We start from the raw sequence: 23,976 nt of genomic DNA, 5'->3' as shown, positions 1-23,976 counted from the left end.
GGGGGCATGGCTTTTGGCTATAATCAGATATGTTTACATTCATGCTGTATCTTATCTGTCCATTAATATTCACTGTCCCACTAAAATAAATAAATAATAAATAAATAATTCAGAGTCACTTATAGGCCTACTACTACCACAAGTTGTCCCAACTAAACTGTTGTTATGTCTGTGAATGAGAAATGTATAGGATGTAATAGTATGATTTGATAGGCATAATCCAGCCTGGACTTAAATTGCCCTATAGTGTACAAGTCAAATGTTACTATGCATGACTATTTGCATTTAATGCTTTTAAACCAAATCTGGGACATGCAGACGGCCAAAACCAGTACCCTAAGTAAATAATTCACAATGGCCTACAAGGTTAGATCTATTAGTAGTATTGGACTACTCTACACATTCATGTCTATCTTGGCCTAAAACTCTTCTGTGAGAATATTCTTGTACTTCCGTTCATGTGCATGAGACTTGTCATGTAGCCTATAGTTTTGGGAGCATGACAGAGGTCACGGCGCGCTGGTATTAGTGCTGGATGCTTAGGCCATGACTCGTCCAAATTCATGTACAACATAAAGGTGATTATAGCCAGAGGACACTGGGCCTCTACTCGCTCTCACGCCACGTCAGATTACACTGGATGCTTTATTTAGCCACGAGTGTTCAGGAATACAAATCTGAGCGTCACGTGAGAACGCCTGTTAACACCATTTGACAAATGATGCAATCCCTTTTGTCAATTGCATGGAGCCAATCGGTGACACATTGCATCAGAAAAGTGAACTATATTGAGAGTCTATGTGTGTCAGTGGAAAGTACACTGAGGGTTTATTTTGGGCCGTTTGCAAACTCTGAGACATTAGGCTATCACATGTCCGCCTCGAGTCAGAAGTGACACTAAATGCCTCGCAGCCACTCGCCAGTTCGTAGAGAGCCTGGAGTCCACCGTGGGAGCATCCTGGCCCCAGGAGAATAGCGAGGATAGGGACGTGTCGTGCACCATGTCAACGCGGCCCCTCTTAAAGCTGTGGTCTATGATTAACCAGGAAACGGATAATTACAACGGGACAGCTCCTGGACTGGGCCCAAAGCCGGCTTCAGTGCGCTCGGAGGCTGACATACCGCAGCGGGCCCACGAGACCCCGGCTCAGAGGCGTAAACGTTGACCCTCATTTGCGCTGCTATTTCTGAAAGTTGCATTTATTATCCCTCAGTAAACATGCTCGTGTCAAATTAGAGGCGCCCTGTGCCGGCTGCGTGGGCGTGCGTAATGCGCGCTCATTATTAGTGTTCCCTCTAAAGTTGTGCAAGAAGTTTAGAGAGGACAATTACTGTGCAGCGCCGATGAAAAGACGAGTGTTTTGTTAGCGCAGAGGCGCTCAGTGTTCCCTGGGACACAAAGAAGCGCTTCACAAGCTGCTCAATCCACTGAGAAGGAGATAGGCTAACTTCTGTGGCTCTGAGGTTTGTCAGTGCGGGCTAAACTGCTGTAGCATGCGGGTGAGAAAAGGGGGGTCCACGGTTGCAACATCAAACACTGGTGTCGTCACTCGACGTTATACGTGCAGGCACTGGCTGTTCCAAAATAAATATTGACGTGATCGTTGTATTCAAATGAGCTGGCTGACCGGACACGGACTGGCCAATCAGAGCTCACGGTGTCATTACACCTTCTTTTCAGAAATCATTCATAACGCCGATGCGTCAACCACTCACAGAGGAGCCGGCTATAAATACGGCTGCGCGCAAAGCACAGTTAGACATTTTCCCAAAATCAAAGGAAAGACACTACTGAAGAACTACAGCTCAGACCAGCCTCTTCTGCAGCAATCTACTGTTACAAGCGAAATGCCGGATGTGCAAGGATTATATGAGAGGAATGCCTTGGTGGTGGCAGCGCTGTGCTCCGTGCTGTCCACTCTTGTGCTGGGGTCCCCGGTGTTGGGGCCAGATCCAATCCGCTGCGCCCCCTGCACTCCAGAGAAGCTGAGCCAATGTCCCGCGGTGGCCCCCGGATGCGCCGAGGTGCTGCGGGAGCCTGGATGTGGATGCTGCCTGGCCTGTGCCCTGAGCTCCGGGGAGCTGTGCGGAATCTACACCGCGCCGTGCGGCTCCGGTCTGAGGTGCACCCCCAGAGCCGGCGACCCTAGACCGCTACACTCCCTCACCCGGGGACAGGCAGTGTGCACGGAGATCCCCGAGCCAGAACCCACATCCCAGCCAGATATCCAAGGTAAAGACCCACCTCTTCCTCATGTAAGAGTGTCATGACTAATCCACAGCCTTCAGCTTTTACTTAAACGCGTCATGGCTTTTACTTAAACGCGTCTATCTCCTCTTTAGATTTTTAGTTTTAATCACAATATAAATCTGTAAAGAATGTAATATATAATGTGTCCAATACCATACACTCACTTGCTTTACATTTTGCTTACAGAGCCAGCAGAACCAGAATTGGAGATGGACAACACTGCCATCATCTCGGACCCTGGCTCAAGTCTCTATCTCTCCGGCCACAACAAACCCTACGACCCCCGGGCGGCAGCTGACGCACAGGAGAGCATGAAGGCCAAACTGATCGCTATCCGCAAGAAGCTGGTGGAGCAGGTGAGACTCTCATGTCTAAATTGAGTGTGCCTTTTCTTATTGGAAGGAGAATAAAGTTTTGAGAACGTGCAGACGAGAACAGCCACCAGGGGGAGCTCGAGTGCTGCTTTGGAATCATAAGGAATAGTTAGAGAATTCAAGTGATTTACTTAGCTTGTTGTAAAATGTGTTATAATTATTGTAATAGTTATTACTATTCTTTGCATATATCTTTTTTTTTAGATTTAAACTCAATTTGTTTGCTTGTTTTATTTTGCAGGGACCTTGTCATGTAGAGCTTCAGAGAGCCTTGGAAAAAATTGCCAGGTCCCAACAGAAATTAGGAGACAAGTTAACCAGATTCTACCTGCCAAACTGTGACAAGCACGGCCTGTACAAACCCAAACAGGTGAGTGTCCTCTTGATGTAGAGAGAACCCCCCTCATAGTTTTGATAGCACTGTGTAGTGGAACATGTTACACATGTCACTGCTGTTGTGCTTGACTGGGCTTTACAGACAGCAAAGTAAATCATTCCTGTTCTTACTTACAGTGTGAGTCTACCCTGGATGGCCAACGGGGGCGCTGCTGGTGTGTAAACTCCTGGAATGGCAAAAAGCTTTTGGGTTCAGTGGACGTGGCCGCAGACACCGAGTGCCCTTAAGAGATCAGCCCTGGTCTCCCAAACCAAGAAGCCACTGATGTCCATGTTAGCTGTTTATTTATTGATTGTATTCATGTAATTCAGGTACACTGTCATTGTGGGGCGCTGTCCCCCACCCTTTCAGACCCCGTCCCAAAGAGTGAAAATCTATTTTTGTTTTTATGTACATGCATTTATGTCTGAACTTCTGCCTTATTTATTTTAATGTTTTTGTTTTTTTATTATTTTTCTATTATTTGTAATTATTATTATTATTATTATTTAGTATTTATATCATTTTTTGCCTTATGGATATTATTATTAAGTGTGTACAAAGTGTATATATGTAACTTGTATCTGAGTGACTCCAAGGCTATGGAATTACCTATGGTTCGGTTAGTGATGAACCAAACCAGAACAAAAGCACTGAGTGACCAAATGTCATTTAGAAGTATTTCTAAATGTTGATATTTCACATTGTTGCAAATGTTGTCTTTTAGTCTTTGATTCTGATGTGACTCATACTCAGCTCTTGTCAGTAATGCAAACTCCCAGCCGGGGAATCCTTCTCAGAAAACATATCCCATGGTTCCATGGGGCTGCAGATTTAGCACGAGGCGGTGCACCCTGCACACTGCTCACACGGGTATTTCTACATTTACCTACCTCCGATATTTATGTGTCTGCTGTCACTTGTGTTGATGTATTTGTCCAAACAAGACTTGCTGTTTGACTGTATATGTGTGTTCTCTCCGACCAAAAACACATGACCACAGCACTGAGGTGCTCTGAACACACACGCTGCTGTCAGAGAGAGTGACTGATGTCTATGTACACTTTTGTAACATGTCATGGCAGAAAGTGATGTATTTAATAAAAACAATACTGTCATGAGCATATCTCCTTTCCTCATTTATAATACCTTTAACAGTAATGCTTGTAGATTTAGTTTGATTAATATTGTTGCATTGCACATTTTAAACTAAATCTACATACATAGACAAGCAGTCTTGATTAACAACATGGCCACACACACAGTGACATCTAATTTTCTGTAAAAACAAAGATAATAAGCGTGACCTCTACAGTTCTGACTGTGGAGCAAGATTCATTCATGATTCATTGGACTTATATAACAGATTTGTATGTCTCCTTTTTGAATTCCCTATGTAGATTGATCAAAATATCATAAAATGCCCTGAATAGTTTTACCACAGTACTCAGGCTTGTTGTCTTGTTTTGCCCGAGAGCCCAAATATATACAGTTTGCTGTCACATCTGAATGAGAGAGACAACAAGTGACCACAACTGTCAGACTATGGCCCAAATAAGGATGTGTTACCAGGAAGATGATTACCATCTGTACATTTATGAATGTGTTATTCATGAAATCCCTGTATTAGACTCTTTGTGGCCGTTCTGTTAAATTTACACCATACGGCAGGGTGAGTGTCCTCACGTCCTTCTGGTGACCTCAACTATGTCATCTTATGGCAAAGGCCTGTTCTCAAACACAATAACTACAAAGATCTGCAGAGCACATCCCTATATTATCTCTTAAGAGCAGTGTGCCCTACTTTGTGCACTCTGTGTGGCATGCATTGAAAAGATAACAAGCCACATGTAAAAAAAACAAAACAAAACACACACACACACACACACAAAAAACAATTTCTGAAGTGTCCTCAAAAGTCATATATAACATAAACAGCTTCTATACTGTTTTCTCTCTTCCTCCACGGAGAATGTCCTATCATGATCATCTAACAGTGGCTGTTCTACTGGCCATCCCACGCTCTCTGCCTTTTAACCTCCTCTGTTTGCCTTGGTCAGGTACAGGAATTCACTTCAACCTCTGGTGCCCACTGCCAGCCTGCCTGGCACCACCGGATTTATTTTTATTCGTTACATATTGAACCTTTGCTTTATCCTTACGGACACATTCCACGACTCAGAGGAGCCTGATTGCACTGCAACTTCAACAGGAGCTAATTTGTGCTGTCTTGATAGCCTGCACATATCCACTCATTGACAGATAGCAGTAGTACTGAAAATGCCCTCCTGCTTTTTCATTCTCTTTGTCATACAAAACTTTTAGGTTGATGGAAAGGTTTCATAAAACACACTTTTGAAAACATTCAGTAGTACAGACAACAAAGAGCCAGGGCCAACATGTTGTATGTATTCACTTTTTATTTTTATAAAAAGAACATTAAATACAAATGATATTTTGAATCATAGTTATTTAGTTTTCAGAGAAAATAGCTGTGATCTCTAGTTTATTGTGAAAAGCTTAAATCAGTTTTTTTAGGATAGACAAAAAAAAAAGAACAAAACAGATTTACCCGTGAACAGAGAGATTCATAATATCACCAGCAGAACATTGTACCAAAGTGAAATAAAGTGTGAGACAGAGGCTGGATGTCTGGGAGAACATGGAGAGACTCAAATGAGGCCTTTGTACTATGCCACTGCAGAGGCCATGTGTCTGCCCAACACAGGCTCAGAACATGAAGAAGAAAAGATTTAAGAATAAAACATTCATTAGTGATTATAATCCCACAATACATTGTGCAACTGATGAACTGTTCATTTAAGAAAACCAAGTTTGAATCAGCTTATAACTCTTCTTAGATAAATATCTTATTTTAAGTACTGTACATAATGTCTAGTCAGACACATAGCTGGCCAAGAAATAATAATATTAATATATTTTAAAAAAAAAAGACACTCTTACAACTGTAAGGGAGGGAATAGCTTACACGAGTTTTTGATCCTCCCTGTACATCAAGTCTTTGAGCAGATGGAATATAGCACCAAATTGCTGGAGTTACTGGTGAATAACAATGGAAGCGTACAGCCAAATGTATGCTACCAAGCTACTGGGCAAGCACTCGCCCCTGTTCAAGTCTTTACACAGGATTGGGAGTGCACTGGGCAGGGAGGAGCTCCCCTCCCTTTGACCCCTTGTATTTGTGTCAATGCATATTTGGTGCAGTGTCCACCTTGTGGAGACTTGTTGGCATCTATGCATACAAGCATCATTCAAAGACATAAAAACAACAATGAAAAGAGTTGCATTGAAAGGAGGGGTGTTCACTATCTGTCCTGGTGTAGCTTTGTTTTTCCTTCAATCTTCTGTTCTAACAGCATCGTCAGCTCTGAGAAAGGATAGGTCCAGTTGTCTTTAACTGCATGTACTGACCAAGGACCACGCAGCTAAAGTGCTTTAAGTGCTTGTGCTTGAGCTGGAAGCTTGGGGGCAGCTGGCACCTGTGCAGAGACAAAGGCATACACCAGGACGCACCACTGAGGAGCGGAGGGCAGGGACAGGGGAGGGGGTCAGGAGGAAAGGTCAAGACAGGGATGAAAGAGGTGAGACAGGGCCAAAGGTGAGAGGTATAGAGGGCAAGAGTACAACATGGATGGGGGGGGAGACAAAAAGGACAGAGGGTACAGAAGAGAAGTAGGCACTGAGATCCAGCACAGACTGGATTTGAGCGTCAGAAGGACCCCCACACGAGAGCTGCACAAGGGGACAGTGGACGAGAGACAGGCTGAACAGAAACAAGATGTGGGATGGACTGAGACATATTACAGGAATACTCCACCCAAGGGACACAGTAAATCTACTGCTGTAGAAAAGGGGTTCGTCAATAAGATTTATCCATCCAAATGAAATCTGTAAATCACATCAGTTTGTCATGAATTTACCATAAAATATACTTTATTATTTATGGTGTTGTCATAATGCACTATTAAAAACTGCACATAAGACCATAACTTCTTCGAAATGAGTTGAGTATTCCTGGTGCTGATCCACTTTAAAATGATTTAAGGCAAAATTAGAGAAATGTCCCCTTTTAATCAGTCATTTGACAACTATGAAAGTGTCTTGACAGTGTCATGCCTTGGATAGACTTCATTCTGTGCAGTGAAAGCAGTGAGAAAACAAGTTGTTTTTGAGTGGAGCAGACTTTGAACACTTAATGACTTAATGCACTCTTGCTCATTTGCTGTGGAAAACTTGGATTCACATGAGTTATAAAGTCTTCCCATGGGGACCCACAAAAACACTAAAAAGTCAACAGAAAGCTCTGTCGCACAAACAGTCTCTCTGCTGCCCACATGTCAGCCCTCAGCTGCCAGAAGATTGGTAATGCACTCAAATCCAGCTCTCACTAGTGACTCGTGAACTGCTCAACACTGATCATGACCTCATTTATGTTTGTAACATGGTGAGTTGTGTCTAACCCACTGGACAAAACATCACTTTGTTGTATGTCTTTAGGGTTCTATAAGTGCATTGGTTTGTGATAGTCAAAGAGTCTTTTCACTATAGAGCTGCCATCACAGGTACATTATGCTATGTGCTACGTTAACACTTGGAATTCAAGTTTCTGTTGCGCTTTACAATCAGAGTCGCTGTTTTCACGCATGCACAGAATGTCATCAGACTGAAGCTAACTTGAGTATTCCTTTAATCTGTCCTATACAAAGGGTTGAGTAGAAAAGTACATTGTAAGGCACTGTAACAGTAACAGCAGGCTAACTTCCTCCTGTAGAGACTCCCACATCCTCTACGGGAACACACTGAAGTCAAAGCTCTGCTCCCATAATCCTTCACTTCAGAACCGACCCTGAGCCACAAAGGTTTTTCTGCATTGTAAACTATGGAAGGGCAGTCTAACAAGTCTGAACTGAGCTTAAGGACAATTAGTATTTACACAAACACACACACAGTTGTACAGACATGCAGACACAGTGAGGTGTGGATTTTTGGGTTACAGTCTCAAAAATGTCCTCTTAGTGAGTGGGAAAAGTCCCTCTTTCCTCCTAAAAGAATAGTGCAGATGATAATAGGAGTCTCCTGCTTCTCTCGGCTTCAGCTTATTCGATTTAAATGTGTTTATTAAAAGATAGCGCTCCCTAAGCACAGGGCAGATAGCTGTGACAGACTGGTGGCATGGCCAGCCCTCTCCCCTTCCCTCCCTTGCCAACAGAAATGGGACCTGAAAGGTCCAGAGCTCCTTCAAATGTTTGACAGAAATCTAAGTGCAAGAGCAAAGAAGGCTCTTGGTTCTTCCACTGTCCTAGCCTCCTCTGAGATCCTCTGATCCTCTCCGTCCTCATGTAACGCTCTCATTTACTCTCCAGGTTGTAGCACTGCGTCTCTCCTCGCTCTCTTCGGTCAAAACCAGGAAGTGGCTGTCCATATTTGTCCACACACCAGCAGTAGCCCCTCCTCCGCCCTTTAGATGGACGGCACTGTGAAAGGAAGACAAGTGTCAATAACATATTCTAGTTTCTGCAGCTTGTACTTTTGAACCAAATTAACATCTGACCTAAATATCTGTGGATAATGGTTCAAACACCACAAATGGAAATCATTCTGCCCTTGCCCTCTATTATCTGCATACACTCGTAAGACCAAGTCCATTTCTATCATGCATTCATTGCCTTGTGTTGGATGTAGGATAAAGGTATATTTGATTGTTGTCTGAGTAGTGACATGGAATGAGGCACGCAGTGAGTGAGTGTGAAGGTAAACATAGAGTTGCTAAAATATTTGCCAAGGCCAGTCGCAGGGCTGCAGGGAAACCAGTGCTTCTATTCTGGGAAACTGGCAGACACACCAAATCATCTGGAGCTGATTATGGGCCTGCAGTGCATGTGAGGGTGCACGTGAGCGTGCACATAAGTGTACATAAACACACTTCAGCAAACATGCTGCCACACACAAACAGGACTCGTATGTTCCATATGTATACAGTATATGTATACCCCCACCTGCTCACACACGCACTATGCAGTCATATTCAACATCTCACCGGGGGAACGGCCTTTGTAAAGTGGCAACTTTATGAGCTCATTTAGGGTATATGAAACAAAGGCTAATGCTAGCTCATAACACTAACCCAGAACAGCCAGAACCACCAAGACGCTGATTGTCTATATTAACATTTTCAAAATGTAAAAAGTACTCATCTGGGTATAATATATTCAAAAAGCAAAGTAGAATGATGGGCTAATGCAACCTCAGGAGAGCCTCAAAGTATGTCTGTAGTCCAATACACGACATGTAAACGTCAGTCAAAACACTAGTAAAGCAAATGGGGACCAACATGTTGTGAGACTTCAGTTTCTTAAATGGACAGGTGCTTCATGTTGTCTGGCTCATTCAATAATGATGCAGAATTGTCCATAGTTAAGCTCTCTCTCAGATCAAAGCCAAGTGCACTCTGACACTGCACCTGTGCTATCAGCTGACTGCCAATACAGCCATCTCTTCTGGTCAGCCTACCTGCTCTCTGAAGTCACATTTGCTGAAGATATGTTGCCACTATTTCCACCGTCACCCAAAGTTTTGCTTTAGTACATGTGGTCTGGGATAAAATATGAACAGAATACTTGATTATCCATTAAAAGAGACTTTTCTAAATAAGATACATTGAGAAAATAAGAAAAGAAAGAATGTGTGAGGAGATATTTGGGAGGCGTAGTATGAAGGATGGATTGGTGAGTGAACATTTAAATAGTTTCTTTTTGTACATGTCTGTAACTGTTTAAAAATGCACTATGTAACGTTTTGGTTGAGGGTCCGTCACCTGCTTGTTTCTATGGATATGACATTGCTCTGCCTGGAATATTCCACAGTATGACATTAAATAGCTCTACCTTAAATTTATTCAATTACAGATGGTTTTACTGCTCAAAAATACCTAGAAAAACAAGCATTCTGACTGTGAGCGGGGTTACCTCTCCACAGATCTGACCTGTAACCTGGTCTGCTTTGGTCTCCATGATGATAAAAAAGTTTAATACAATACTGTGAAACATTCTAGACCAAGCAATAACGTTTTCATGGAGAAAAGCATATAACAGACCCTCCACCAGAAAAGTTACACAATGCGCCTTTAAATGTCTAAGTTAAAATTAATTTTCGTATAATATGCCAGTATTTTATCTATATTGTTCAAGTTGTGTTTATTTGGGGAAAGGGATATTTATTGGCATGGTTCATGTTTTGTAGTGGTTGTAGTTGGTGTTTTATTTTGACATTTGTTTTGTCTGCTTGTAGTTCTGAGTTTTACTTCCTGATTGTTTGTTGTTGTTGATTGTTTGCCCCGCCCTAATGTGTCTCACCTGTGTCTCATTCATGTGTGTGCATTTATACCTTGTGTTCTCGTCTGCCCTTTGTTGGTCAATTGTCTCTGTCTGAGTTTCACTGTGTCTCTTGTCATGGCAATTTAGTCTTGAGTTTTGGATTTTTTTGATTTGTCATTAAATATTTTGAAGCAGACCTGCGTTTTGGGTCCTCCCTCTGTTTCCACGTGACATTTATGTTTCTATAAAAAGGTCACAGAGCTCACAGATTGTATTGGTGAGAGGCAGACAGACCGGCTTCAGAGTGTGTCCAGGTGTGTGCTCTGGTGCAGTCAGCCTCCACGTGCAGCCTGAGAGCATGATCAAAGGACGCTTTATAGAGACACAGGCCTATTAAAATACCTTGCCAACAACTACTGCAGCAGTCCGGGGGCATCGTAGCACGCCTTGTTCTCACATACTTAACATCATCAAGGGATTCTTTTGGAACTTTCTTGCCTTCCTCTTTTTGTGCTCCCTGCTTCTTTTCTCCTTCCCCCTCACGGAGCCATAGTTTGTGGCCAACTTCTATTTTCGCCTTGACCCAGCGGACAGCACTGGGGAGAGGAGCTTAACATTGTGTTCCTGCTCTGGTTAATGATGATAGAGTTCTGTATGTGTGTGTGTCACTGTGTGTTTGTATGGGCTGAAAAGCCAAAGGAACGGCGGAAGGGAGAGGAAGAGCAAAATGTGCATGTGTGCATTCCCCCTGTTGCTTGGCTACCTTTGAATTTCCGCTCAGTCTCTCTTTCATCTGTGAACTATTAGCAGTCATCTCAAGCTATCCTTTCTTTACCGCTTCTATCTATACACATTATATGGAACAAAGACAACGCTGTGGCTGTCACTTTGCTTAAGTCCCAACAACTTTCTGAACTTCATTTCACAGACACCAGTGTCCATTTCACGGAATTGCAGCATTTATAGTCAGGGTTCAATGTGGGCTCAGTAAAATAAGGACTTGCAAAAGTGTGATAAATAAAATGCACAATTACTGCATTCTGGATAGAAAACTGCTATAACAACAAACTGTAAGTAGTTTCATTTCATCACTTGATCCACTGCGCACCTTCATAATGCTCCCTTTATGTGGCGTATACCTCTGTGTTGTGCCTATGAATGCATGCTCTTGTATTGGCAAACTTTATAAGTAATAGCAACACCACCTGGACATTAGAAAGAGACTGCTCTGGCCTACACCAGTCCTTAAAGAGTTTGTGTTATACACACACTAACATAGCACACTGACATGGTATTGGTTTATTTCGTTTTTGTTAAACTATAAAGAAAAGCCAATTTTGTGCAACAATTTCATGTGCAGAGACATTTCATCTAGATTTTGTTGGTCAAGTATAAAATAAATTTCTCTCTATTGGTTACTCTATCTTTTTGAGGATTTAAGGTAAATTGTGTTCCTTTCATTGCTAGGACATGTGAAATGATACCTAACCTGTTACACAACAGGCAAATTAAAAAGGAGCTCCAGTGAGAGGCATGGCAGTGGATTAGAAATCCAGCGAGGAAAAGAGACAGAGAGAAAATAGCTGTCTGGGTCCTCGAAGGTTGGCCAGTTATTATAAAGCCATTGTGGTGAGTCTGTACGTTTCCACAGATCTGTGAGAGTCGGGCTCAATAAGTCAGTCCTTATGGGCCTGGCACTGGCAGCACCGAGGGAAGGAGGACGGATTAGAGTTCTCAGGCACCTGGCTCACATCCTTAACCCTCTTCCTCTCGCACACAAATACACACAGACATACTGCCGTCCTATTCACAAGCCTCTGTGGGGCCAGGCCCGGCCAAACACATGAGGAAAAGCCAGGTGGGAGGAAGGGCAGGAAGAACAACGCAGCGCGCATGGAAAACAAAGGAGCGCATGACTGTAGGCTGGGCACAAAGGGGGCAGTGATGGCGGGTGACATGATGAATAAGAGAGAGAGAGTGTAATGAGTGGGTCAGTGCTGGGCATGCACAGCCTGCTCTGGGATACTGAGCCAATTCATATAACAGATGCTAAAAATAGTCTCTCTGTCACTCAGGCAGTCACTCGTGTTACCAGCACTCAAACTTTCATGCACATAATGAATAAACTTCAGTTCTACAACATGTTTAGGTTTGTATCTGGCTCTGTGAGTGCCTAACTACTGTATAGTGGTATACACATGTTGCACAACTTTATAGTTTCCCTTGAAAGCCCCAGGAGACAGCTGCCGTGCAGTTTGACTCGTTAGAGGATTATAATAGTAGCAACATTTATCTGTCGGTGGTTTGAAAAACTGCTTTGCAACTGTTCCCACAAAGTGTGGAGAAAGATAAACTGTTCGATAAGAGATTTGTTTGCGGCTGACTTGACAGAATTTTCAGATGTTTTTGTGGTCACTCTCGCTTGTGAAAACTTGTCAGCATTGCTATTCATTATAGTCTGACCACAGTCACTTTTTCGTCTTAGTTACAAAGCTGCTCAGGCCTAACCCACTCAATCTCCTTCACTGAAACTACAAAACCTGTTTTCATTTGTGGCTAGTGCAGTAGGTGTCCCACTCATGTATAGCACAGCTCCAAGAAACTACTGAGAGTCATGTCTAAGAGCATGTGTAAATATTACAGTTGGTATAATTGGAAATGCTGTTGCTCAACGACAATGCCTATACTCTCACTACCTGTGTCATTAACCTTCACGTACAACCATTTGTAAAATAATTCTTCTGACATGACATCATTGTTTCGTTTTTGTTTTACAACAAAGGAGTAGAAAAACTTGATCCACTCAAATTTTCCATTGAGGTGACCTGTTTCCTGTTGTTACTTGATTAACATAACAACTATTAGGTAACAATTACTTCCTGGCACTACTTACCAGAAAAAAAAAACAAAAAAAACACGATGCAATTACTTGGTCCTCTTGGAGGACTTTATAAATATACTAGTACTTCTACTACTACAGGTTGTCTTCTCCTCCCCTCCTCCTCCCTGTTCATTTCTTTACAAAGCATTGTCACCCTGAATGGTTCACACGGTCTCTTCTTCGCACAGTTTCCGGTCATAAACCTCCACAACGCACCATGAAGGCATATCTTCTCGGATGGTCTAACATCACACGCCCACACCCGGATTTTAGGTCTAAAGACAAAGATGCCATTGGGGCACTGCTTTGTATACAATAACTTTACTGATCCAGAGTAGTCAATTAGATGAAATGGGGCTCAAAGTTGTAATCACAGCACATCAAAATTGGTACTATACTGTGACTTAAAGCTGTACTATGTAACTTTTGATAGAGTTTACATCAGCTGCTTCTTGAGATGTTATTGGTTTGAATGAAACGTTTGGTCAGATATGTTTAGAGGTAACCCTGCTTATAGTAGGAATGCATGTTTTTGAAGGTATTTTTAACAACAAAAATATTCTTTTACATGCAGGTTTAATTCCATAGAGTGGATTAATTTCAGAAAAACGTTTAATCAATGGCATTTAATACACAAAAGAATAGTCAAATTTCTGCCCCAAATAATATGCTTTTACTGACAGGGGATTGGCTTTAAACTTCTCAATTAAAATACCTGTAGCAAATAATTTACAAAATATAATAATAAAATATGATTAACTGCACAACTCTACTTGACATAAAAATAACCCTGGTCTGGAAAAGCATCAAACTGAGTCTAGGCTCAGACAGGACAAGCGTGAACACACTTTAATACCCTTCTGAGAAACAGTGAACTCCTCCAGCCCTCCAGTGGCTGCTCCTGACTGAGATGGTGTGAGTCACAGCGTTCCTGCAGCAGACTGTAGTGACTCATGCGTTTCTCAGAATGGAGGGCTAGTGTAAGACTGACTTCCTGAAATGGGACAGTGATAATGATCCTTTTCTTTAAACTCAACATGATGCTTCAGAATGAGAAGAGCTGGGAGCAATACATTGTCTCTAAGATAACTTTCAATGCTGAGTAGTTCATCTGTAAAATGATAAAACAAACTTGCAGTGTCATCTATAGGGCTGTGCAGTAAATAAAGTTTTAATCAAGATTCAGTCAATGATCACCTTTTTAATGGAGCGGTGTCATGCCAATCCTCTGCTAGTAAATGCATGTGGTTTGGAGTTCAGACTTGATAGAAAAAAAATATGATTGTATTGATAATCACACACATTGCCCATTTTTCAAAGAAAAAAAAACATCTTTTTTGTGATATATAAATTTTACAGTCCATTCACGTGCAGTAATTGAACCAGTTCATTTTAGCACATTTCAAAATCATCCGAAAAACATCAGATGATTATTGCAATCAAGATAATTGGATAATCCTGCAACGTTAATGCATAGAAAGCCTTTAGGTAAAACAAATAATATGAAAACCTTTATTATATTATGATTACTAATTATCACATGATTCTCTCTCTTTATCTTGGGGGATTTCATACAACACTTTCACGTCTTAAGACTAAAATAAAACTGAAAAAGTATAAACATTCTAGTGGAACTGAATGCACACAAACTTTAAGTGATAGCAACTAATGTAACTTTTATTACTTGGGTTTTCTTGAGTTTTCAGTGGATTAATTTTACCATTTAAGATTTATAAAAATACATATGAATGAGCTTGTAGGAACACACACAAAGGCGTTCTCTATTGGGGTTGTCAAAAGTATGGACAATGCGATACTACTGTAATCGATACAAAAACTAATATCAAACCTAGATAGTCATTTGAGCAGACATTGATACTAAAAGAATCAAATTCACAGGATAGAAATGAATGTTTCCTGAATATCTTTAGAATGAGCTGTATCAGAACAAGTATAAGATCGCATAGACAAGTATACACACATGGACCACTTTGGAACCTACCTGGTCCACTGAGGGATTCCACAGATATGAAGCCACATGGTAATATAAAAGAACGTACTATGATTTAATGTTGAAAATTATGTTCTATAATCAAAATAAAGAATTGTGATATCGGAATCTGCAGTAAGCATCAAGTCTATCCCTTAGCAGTGATATCGAGAAATTTCCATATCGTGACAACACTAAGCTCCATTGTAACTCCCTATTGCTCCCTACTGCAACAGGTTTAAGCTCCATTTCCATCCTCTATCCATCTTACAAATGAGCAAGCTATGGGTGGCCTTCGTCTGCACCGCGGACAAGAAAAACTAAACCAGTGACAGTATTTGCTTTTTTTCCCTCACCAACAGTTCCCCACACCTAGAGCCTCGCCGAAACTACCGTCATCAAACAAGCACCCTGATGCCCTCCGCAGCAGTGCCACACACACTCACAGACCACATTCTTACCTCCCTGCCCCCCACACGCACCCACAAGCACACCTGACCCACTCCACTTCCTCTGAGCATGAGTCAGCTGGCTGCAGTGCACTTACCGGAGCCATACATGCTTATTAGACATTCTGATAATATAGTGTTGATGTGGCTGTCAAGGCAACCTATGCAAGAGAGGAGCTCGTATTGTGTGGGTGGGTGGGATGTGTCTGGGGTTCTGAGGAGGTGTTCAGGGCTGTGGTGGGTCTGTTAGCTTAACTTTAGGTGTCATCTATGTCCAGTAGTGGAAAGACTATTGAGAATTTGAACGCAAGTAATTGTGCAGTTATATGGCAAAAAGTACTGCTGCCAAATTTGTACTTAAATGTGCACTGCGTAACATTTCCAGTGGAGGGTCTGCCATGGAAAGCAATATCTAATAACAGTAGGTAAGAGACCCTCCACCAGGAAAGTTGTGCAGGGCACCTTTAATTTCTAAAAGTGTAAGGTATGTTTAAAAGTCCTTGTTATTTTTTCACACAATTTTCATAGCATTTTACAACAGTCTTCTATGAAACTTGATGAAATTAACATTTAAAAGCTAAAATATGTTGGGTTAGGGTTACCAAATGCAAGATGATGTGGTGCAGCTGTGTGTGTGTAGTAGAAAGGAGCAGAGATAGCATTGAGACATGGGACAATTGGGACTTGGGGCTTCTTATGTGTAGCCTAATGCCTATGATTTTAAATGTATGTTTTAAAAAATATGTTATAACAGTAAAATGAGGTTTTGTAAAATGACTTTCCATCCATGCTTATGCTGTTGCAAGCCATAATGCATTACAGGAATATATAAGAGGTATCTACCTGTTTTTTCTTGTAGAAGCCTTTTCTGTCACAGTTGGGGATGCGGAAGCCTCCTGGGATGAGAACGCTGCTGATTTTAAGGCTGTTCAGGATACTTTCCATCTCTCGCCGACAAGGCCCCTGTAAACACAACACTATTACACTCCATGTATGTAACATCTATACTCCTTTAGAGTAAAGTGTGTTCAAAGTAAAATGTAAAAAGAAGTTTGAAAATTAATGTTAATGCTGTTATTGTATGCCTTCATACCAGGTGATTGAGTGATGTTTTCAGTGGATCAGGAGTGTGTAAAACATAATTAAACGTAAATTGCTATGATCTTGGCACTAAACACAAAAACATGTGTATGACTTCCAAAATGACATGATAACTTTTGGGAAAGAACTGTAATTTCTGCAATAAAGTGTATAATTAAAACTGATTTTGATTTAGGCCTGTGAAGCTCCTCAGCAGGCCACTAAGTGCTTAAAAAACAGTTCTGGTGCTGAGCGTCTCCACGTGCAGCGTGTGCACATGAGACAGAGATGACAACAGTGACTTCAAAGGTGGCATACGTAAATAAATGCACACAAAATGTTTGTTAGACCTCCCAAATTGTGCTCCGGTGTAGGGAAGCAAAGTTTGAACCAAGGTAAGGACCGCTGTTTGTTTCCATGACATTTCTAGCCTAAATTAAAGGAATTTCGTAAGCGTGCTAAGTCTGTCATAAAACATAACCATATGAAAGAATATAAGAAATTGTTGCAAAACACATATTTTGTGAGTTATATTACAAATGAGGACTACTTAGCCATAGCAACTTTACAGAAAAGACTAACTTTATCTATTTCTTTACCTTACCACATAACACATCACCTTACCATGCATTTCAATAAATGTACAGTCTTCAAAGATATAAAGTGCATGTTATTTTTAGTGTAATAATGCTAGCCATGATGTAGCTTGATAGCAATCAGTCTATTCAATCAATCCAGCAGGTGGCGATGTTTGAAATAACGCTACAGTATTTCCTTTATTTTATTTTGCTAATGATTCACTTTTTGCTCCAAACTCCAAAGAAACATGGGACTGCACCTCGACAGGTACTGCCAACAGTTAGATGATGAGCAATCTTCATAACATTCTTTTTGGCTGTAGTCTAAAAATGTGTATTCTATTTTTGTTTAGTTAAATATTAAAATCAATTTTTAAAAATGTGAATGGCAGTAGTTTTGTGACTTACATACTCGGTCTCCCTCTTGTTTTCCAGGGAGAAGTTGTGCATGTCCATATTGGCTCCTCCGGACACAGACTCCACCTTGTAGCTTTGGGTCTTCTTGTTGAGATCTTTCTCGAACAGCTTGTGCACTGAAGGCCTGGTATCTGCTGGTACCCGACTGTGGCCACCCTTTACTAAACCAGGCAGCACAGTCATGGAGGCAGTGGCATTGGCTGAGTCTTCAATTTGATTTCCAATGCTCTCTGTAAGTAAATCAAAATGTTTTAATTTTTTAATAAATTATATTTTGTCCTATATTTTCTTTACATTAAAATGATGCGCTGCAGCTGATTTCCAGTATAGCGGTGCATGGTAAATAGTGATGGCTAAATGATTGATATGTTTAAAGCACAAAATATAGGCCTAGTTTGGATTTTGCCTTCTGAGCTTTTTGTTGGAACCGCAGATGAAACCAAGTCATAAACAGAAACATGACAATTTCAAATCCACAAATTTCCACAGTATGCAGTAGACCAAAAGATAGACTCCAGCAGCAATCTCGGGTAAACAAGGTTTTTAAGGACACTGCTCAGGCAATTATCCGACAAACAGCAAACAGAAAAGTAGAATCGTGCCACTAATGTCTTATCAAGCTGTCTATTTAACATTTAGGATAGACTCTGCAGTATACATAGGAGGCCTGATCCACAAACACATATGGAGGTGAATTAGTGGGCATGCATGACCACAAACATGAAGAGGTCTCAGGCAGACGGCAGAATGCTGGGAACACACATGCAGTGGTACACACACCCAAACATAGATTTAAACTGTTAACTCAAAGCAGATTTGAGTCTTAGGGTTGTGGTGGAAGCTGTGGGGGTGTGCAGGGGTGTAGCATGTGGGGGCACGCAGGCTGGCAGCCCACCAATGCTGCATGACCACCTGATCAATTAGAGCCATGCTGTGCCTCCACAGTCCTAAACTCACCCAAACAGACTGTGCAAATCAAAACTGCTTGCACGCGTTTTATAGTGCATCTCAACTTTTATACAACCATTTACGGATGTCTAGGCCTTTAACATAAACACATTACGCAATTTGTTTGCATAATGTACAAGGGTAAATAGGACAAACTGTGGTCAGGAGAGCTTGTTAATGTCTGGGAGGAGAGGCTGTGCTGGAGCTGGGGACTGATGGCGGTGAAAACCACTAGTCTGCAATTAGAACTTTTAACCAGCAGGGGTGCTCTAGATCAATTTGATTGTCTTTCAAATCCCTATAAGTAAAAATAAACAAGGTATTCAAATTTTCTTCGTCTTTAACCGTTTGATTACATAGTTATGAAATGTAACCTATAGGTTTAAATTAGTATCTGAGGTTCATAACACTCCCATGATAATCTGCATTTATTTCTGCCTCTCAGTGGGCCCGTGGATTAGAGCAGCACAATGTGAGTCCTGACTGAGCGCGAGGCCAAACCAAATAAGCAGAAGTAGAAAACAGAGAGGCTCCTGGAGGTCTGACGTCAGCCGTGCCTAAACACACAGGGATGTGTACTCACACACAGGTGCTATGTGTGCCGTGTCCCCCGCGAGGGCGAGCAGAGAGCGCCCATTCACACAAAGCGCCGTGTACAGCGCCTCTGTACGAACTCTCACGTCTGGGACCAACACCAACACTGTGTAGCCCATATGTTAAGGCCTTTCACCTGAGGTTAGGCTCTAGTTTGAGGTGAAGCGTGACACTGTTGTATTTGCAGGCAGCTAATGAACAGTAGCTTATTTCCTAAACTTGAATAGGATGCGCAAGTGGTGCATCTCGCACCTATAGACTACATGTGGTAGGCTATTGACAGAACCGTGTAAGTGTGCGTGAGATAAGAGTCTTGTGCGTACCACACATTCATATAGCACATTGCATGTATTTGTTTTATTTTTAGTTGCGCGTGGATCCATGCATGCATGACACTTAAACCAAGCGCATGCCTTTGCCAATATTGCTGCGTAAACTTTGGACGTAGGCTACATAATATTGACATGGCCTGAGCAGTTTTATGGAATGTTTTTGGGAGTGTTTAGTCGAACATTAAATGCGCACCGTTTTTTTTTGTTTTTTTGTTTTTTGTTTTTTTGTTGTTGTTTTTTTGCAGTATAGTCTATAAGCAGGTGGTAGGCACCTTATTTTTATTGCCATGGCAATGTTGAACTGGAAAGAAAATGTTTCTCTCAGCACGTGACAAGCATGTTCGAATTATGTGAGGGATCTTCATACACAACCAAACAATGCGTAATATTTTCACTGACAGATTTCAGTCGCTTTTGAGTTGGCATCTTGTGCGTCTGGCTGAAGTGCATCTGTCAGTGCACCAAAGTGTTGACCGATATAGCCGAAGTTTAAGCGCTTACCTTGCTTTGGCGCCGGGACGAGAATACTGTTGAGTTTTTTAGAAGCGGCCGGGGAGCACAGCCCTCGTCCCTCCAATAAAGCCTGAAGTGGTTTGCTTTCCCCGGGTTGATGCTGGCAGCTCAAGCCGGAGCCGCAGCGTGCCGTGTACACTCCACATGCCTGTCCCTCGCCCAGGGCGCACGTCATGCAGCAGCCGCAGCCCGGTTCCCTCACCCGCTCCACACAGTCTTTAGGCAGGGGCTTGCATTGCAGGAGCGCTGCAGCGTCGCACGGCTCACACCGAATCACCGGACCCACGGAACCGGCGAGCCGCGTGAACGCCGCTAGTGCGGCAGCCAGACATAGCAAACATAGAGCAGGCATTCTGTGGATAAAGCTGGTCACAAAGGGACAGTATGAGAGCTGTCACGCGGGCTTAAGGGGACTCTCTGTGACACAGCGAGCCGGTGAGCCTTCTCCATCTGTATTTTCTTTTACACGAACTTCTCGTTTTATACAGGCAGAAAAAAGAGCCAACAAGTCACACCCTCCTCCGTATGAATAATGTAAACGGAGAGCCCCGTTATGAGGGACCACGACATCGAGTCTGAGACAGCAGAGGACCAAAGTCTGCGACGTTTATCAAGATTTTGCTCAAAGATTTTTTATTTTTCACGTTTAATAAAATCATCAGATTTGCACAGCCACAATTTGCAAGCAAGTGTGTGCAAAATGGAAAATAAAGTGTTTCTTTTTTATGGTATTGGCTTTTGTAATATGCGTATGTCTATGAGTATTACAAGTGCATTGTCTAAGACAGTGACTGTTTTTCTTCTTTGACTGTGGAGTGTTTATAAAGCTCCGAAGGTTTGCACACCACTGGCCACATCCACACTGGCATCAGTGGTATGTGAATGAATTCCTAGTACCCCCCACGTGCTCTACAGATAAAACATGCCTTTGGGCAGATGTGAGGGTGGTCTACCCTAAAACAATAATTTCTTTGCATATAATCCGTGCACGTGTGGCCACAGTCTAGTGGTGGTGCAGAGGTTTAACTTACTGGACCCGCAGTGTCCAGGTACCAGCGCATGTCTGTCAGAGCCTACGGCTTCACAAGCTCACTTTTACAGAGATGGAGCTCATGTCCTCATGGACCACCATCCACCCCCTGTGCCACCCATCAGGATTTAGAATATTAGAAAATGTTGGCTTGTGCTCGCTCAGCATCCCCCCGTCTGGCATATCCTCATGTTCTGCAATAACAAACTCACACAGGGGGCACACACTGAGAAAATAAAGCAATCAGTATTGGCCATTGTGTGATTTCCACCACAGAGGCAGAAAAAGTGTTGAGACTGCATTATGAAAAACAAGCAGCGGGGAAGGAAACTCCCCAATAGCAAGCACCGTCTCCAGCTAAGATTAGTTTTCTTATTACTGGTTTCTTTTTTTACCCCACGTTTTCTATAATATTTAGAGTTTTACCTTTGGCTTGTTTATTGTCTGCTGATGAGTAGTTTTTACACAGAAGTGGCCCCAAGGAATGGTGCTGGAATACAACTTGCTCTCAGTTTATGTTGATTTATAATCTGAACCCGCTGGTTAAAGTAACAGTACAGTCAAATTAAAGCCATATTCTCAGAATAAGCATTACAAGCTCTAATTAGACTGTTTTCATGAGTTCAACTTTTATTATTGTCATAATTCCAGTAACTGAAAAAGAATTAGACTGTCAGATTGTTCAGAAAGGATTCTGTTTGTGAACTCTCAAAATTAGTTAATATGGCATTATTATTATTATTATATTATTATTATATTATTATTATTATTATTATTATTATTATTATTACATTATGATACTAAATGTTGCTATACTTTTGTAGTTCTGGATACTCAATTTAAATTGCCAATAAAGAACAAAATCGAGATTCATTTGTCTGAAAGCCTTATACCTTCTGATATCAGTAATTTAGTTGTCAGATTTTGCGGACCGAGTGTGTTAGACCTCTGAATGTATTGTCACATTTAAAATAATTTCTGCTGTCACTTTCACTCACTTAAAACCTGAAATAATTTCTCCACACTGTTGTTGTGCATCAGTGCTTGTCTGTTGACCCAGCCTGAAGGAATTGTTAGTCTTTGTCTACTGGCGAGTCTCGGTCCACATTCCTCTATTACATTCCCACAAAGTAGCATATTATGAGCTGTAAATTATTAATTCACAGTGTCTTAGAGCTTTGTTGAACTAAGAGTCTTTTTTCAGGATTATGAGCAAGGTAAGGAAGGCATGGTGGTGGTATGTGGTTTTAGTCATCACATTTGGACTTTATTTGACAACTAAAAAGGAATAACATGGTTTAAAGAAATCAAAAAGTTGGTTAAGTATTGGTTGCTTGGATGAGGTTGCCCTGTTTTTTTAATGTTGTTGTTGTAGATGATAGAGCACTGCCTATTTTTGTTTTGCCAAAGAATACAGGGAAGGCATTTAAAACAAACACATTTATGATAAATTAAAAGACAGTCTTATCTAGAAAAACAAAGAAATATTTCAGACACTGTAAACATCTTTGCTCTGCAAACAAGAGCCTAGAACAGGCTGTTTCATATCACACTCAGTTCACTGGGCCATAGTCTGCCACTTTTAATCTGAGCTTTCGTTTTATGTCACTCTTGAGCTGCTTTCCCATCGAGTAAGTGATAAAGATGTCATTAGTTTGAATAATGTTGACCGCGAGTTATAGATAAAGGCATAAATCATCAAAAGTGCCAAATCTGCGTCAAGGAAAATCATTTAACCGTGCTGAATGCTGACAGTGAAGATAACCCTGTCTCAGGAATCAAGATCAAGTTAATGAAGAACAGCCTGCTTTTCTCAACAAATATGCACTGTAGTTTTGTGGAGACATCTCACTCACTGTTTCATATACTGACACGTGTCCTTAATTCCTGCCTTTCATTTATGCTAGTTTGCTGATGATTTGTACCTTTCCAACTGTGTTTAGTGAGTCCAAATGGATAAAAACAGGTACAACTGTGTCAGTACATTCCTGTTTGGGTTTTATGAGTTTTCCATTCAAAAGGTTTTCCACATTTGCAACATGGCAATCAAAATGACTTGGTTATGTACTAGAGGTAAAGGTTGGGTCCATTAAATTCTTAACATGAATGCGTTTTCATGGCTGTAGTTTAGTGCCTCGCTGTTTGCACAGATAATGCTGCAGCTTTATGACGATCTATTAAATGCCACACTTGTTTTTAAAAGCACATGTCTTTATTGATATTTGTAATGAGGCTGCAAACTCTAATTGTCATGTCTGCTTTCAATCAATGGAAGAGCTCCACATGGACACATGCCTGTGACATTTGGATAAGATACCACAGCTGGATATGGGAGCCGGGAGACTGTAGATGTGTAGACAGTGGGAGCAGAGACGCAGGAGGTTTGGGTGAAGCCTGTGTTACGATGTGTTTGTGGTGAGGTCTCCGTTTGTCTGGGCTGCACTTAGTTCCAGATATGCCCTGCAGCTGCCCACAGGTGGTCCGCGTCCTGCCCAGCAGAGGCACACTCTAATTGGTCAGACAGGCACTGTGGCACCTTAGATTGTACTCCTGCCCGGAGCTATGGTGCACTCAGCCACATGCCACAGAGGAGCAGGCACAGGAATAGAGAAGGAGACAAAGGAGAAGACAGAGGAGCAGAGAAGGAGACAAAGGAGAAGACTGAGGAGCAGAGAAGGAGACAGAGGAATAGAGGAGCAGACAGAGCAGAAGACAGAAAAATAGATTGATAGAGGATGATTTAGGATAGAAGAGCAGAGGAGCAGACAGATCAGCAGAAGAGAATATAGAGGAGAAGATAGAGGAGCAGAGGAGAAGCCAAAGGAGCAG

General features: G+C 41.8%; 2 protein-coding genes across 2 annotated transcripts; one reads left to right on the top strand and one right to left on the bottom strand.

Annotated features, from left to right (window-relative positions):
• The first annotated feature begins 1,613 nt into the window (after positions 1-1,613).
• On the top strand, positions 1,614-4,122 carry LOC110172239 (insulin-like growth factor-binding protein 1). Its single transcript, XM_020938066.2, has 4 exons — positions 1,614-2,233; positions 2,438-2,607; positions 2,867-2,995; positions 3,139-4,122. The coding sequence occupies exons 1-4, from the start codon at positions 1,615-1,617 to the stop codon at positions 3,247-3,249; spliced, it is 1,029 nt and encodes a 342-aa protein (XP_020793725.1). The 5' UTR covers position 1,614; the 3' UTR covers positions 3,250-4,122.
• Positions 4,123-5,460: 1,338 nt separating this feature from the next.
• Positions 5,461-20,556, bottom strand: igfbp3 (insulin-like growth factor binding protein 3). Its single transcript, XM_020938086.2, has 4 exons — positions 20,106-20,556; positions 17,722-17,960; positions 16,499-16,618; positions 5,461-8,496 (listed from the first exon to the last, which is right to left on the bottom strand). Exons 1-4 carry the CDS (start codon positions 20,467-20,469, stop codon positions 8,371-8,373), a joined length of 849 nt encoding a protein of 282 aa, XP_020793745.1. The 5' UTR covers positions 20,470-20,556; the 3' UTR covers positions 5,461-8,370.
• Between the last annotated feature and the right edge of the window lie 3,420 nt (positions 20,557-23,976).

The sequence above is a fragment of the Boleophthalmus pectinirostris genome, unplaced genomic scaffold, assembly GCF_026225935.1.
Source record: "Boleophthalmus pectinirostris isolate CB_2022bp ecotype Guang Dong unplaced genomic scaffold, ASM2622593v1 HiC_scaffold_7, whole genome shotgun sequence".
Lineage (NCBI taxonomy): Eukaryota > Metazoa > Chordata > Actinopteri > Gobiiformes > Gobiidae > Boleophthalmus > Boleophthalmus pectinirostris.
Note: the sequence above shows the minus strand (reverse complement) of the source record. Positions and strands in the feature narration are given on the sequence as shown.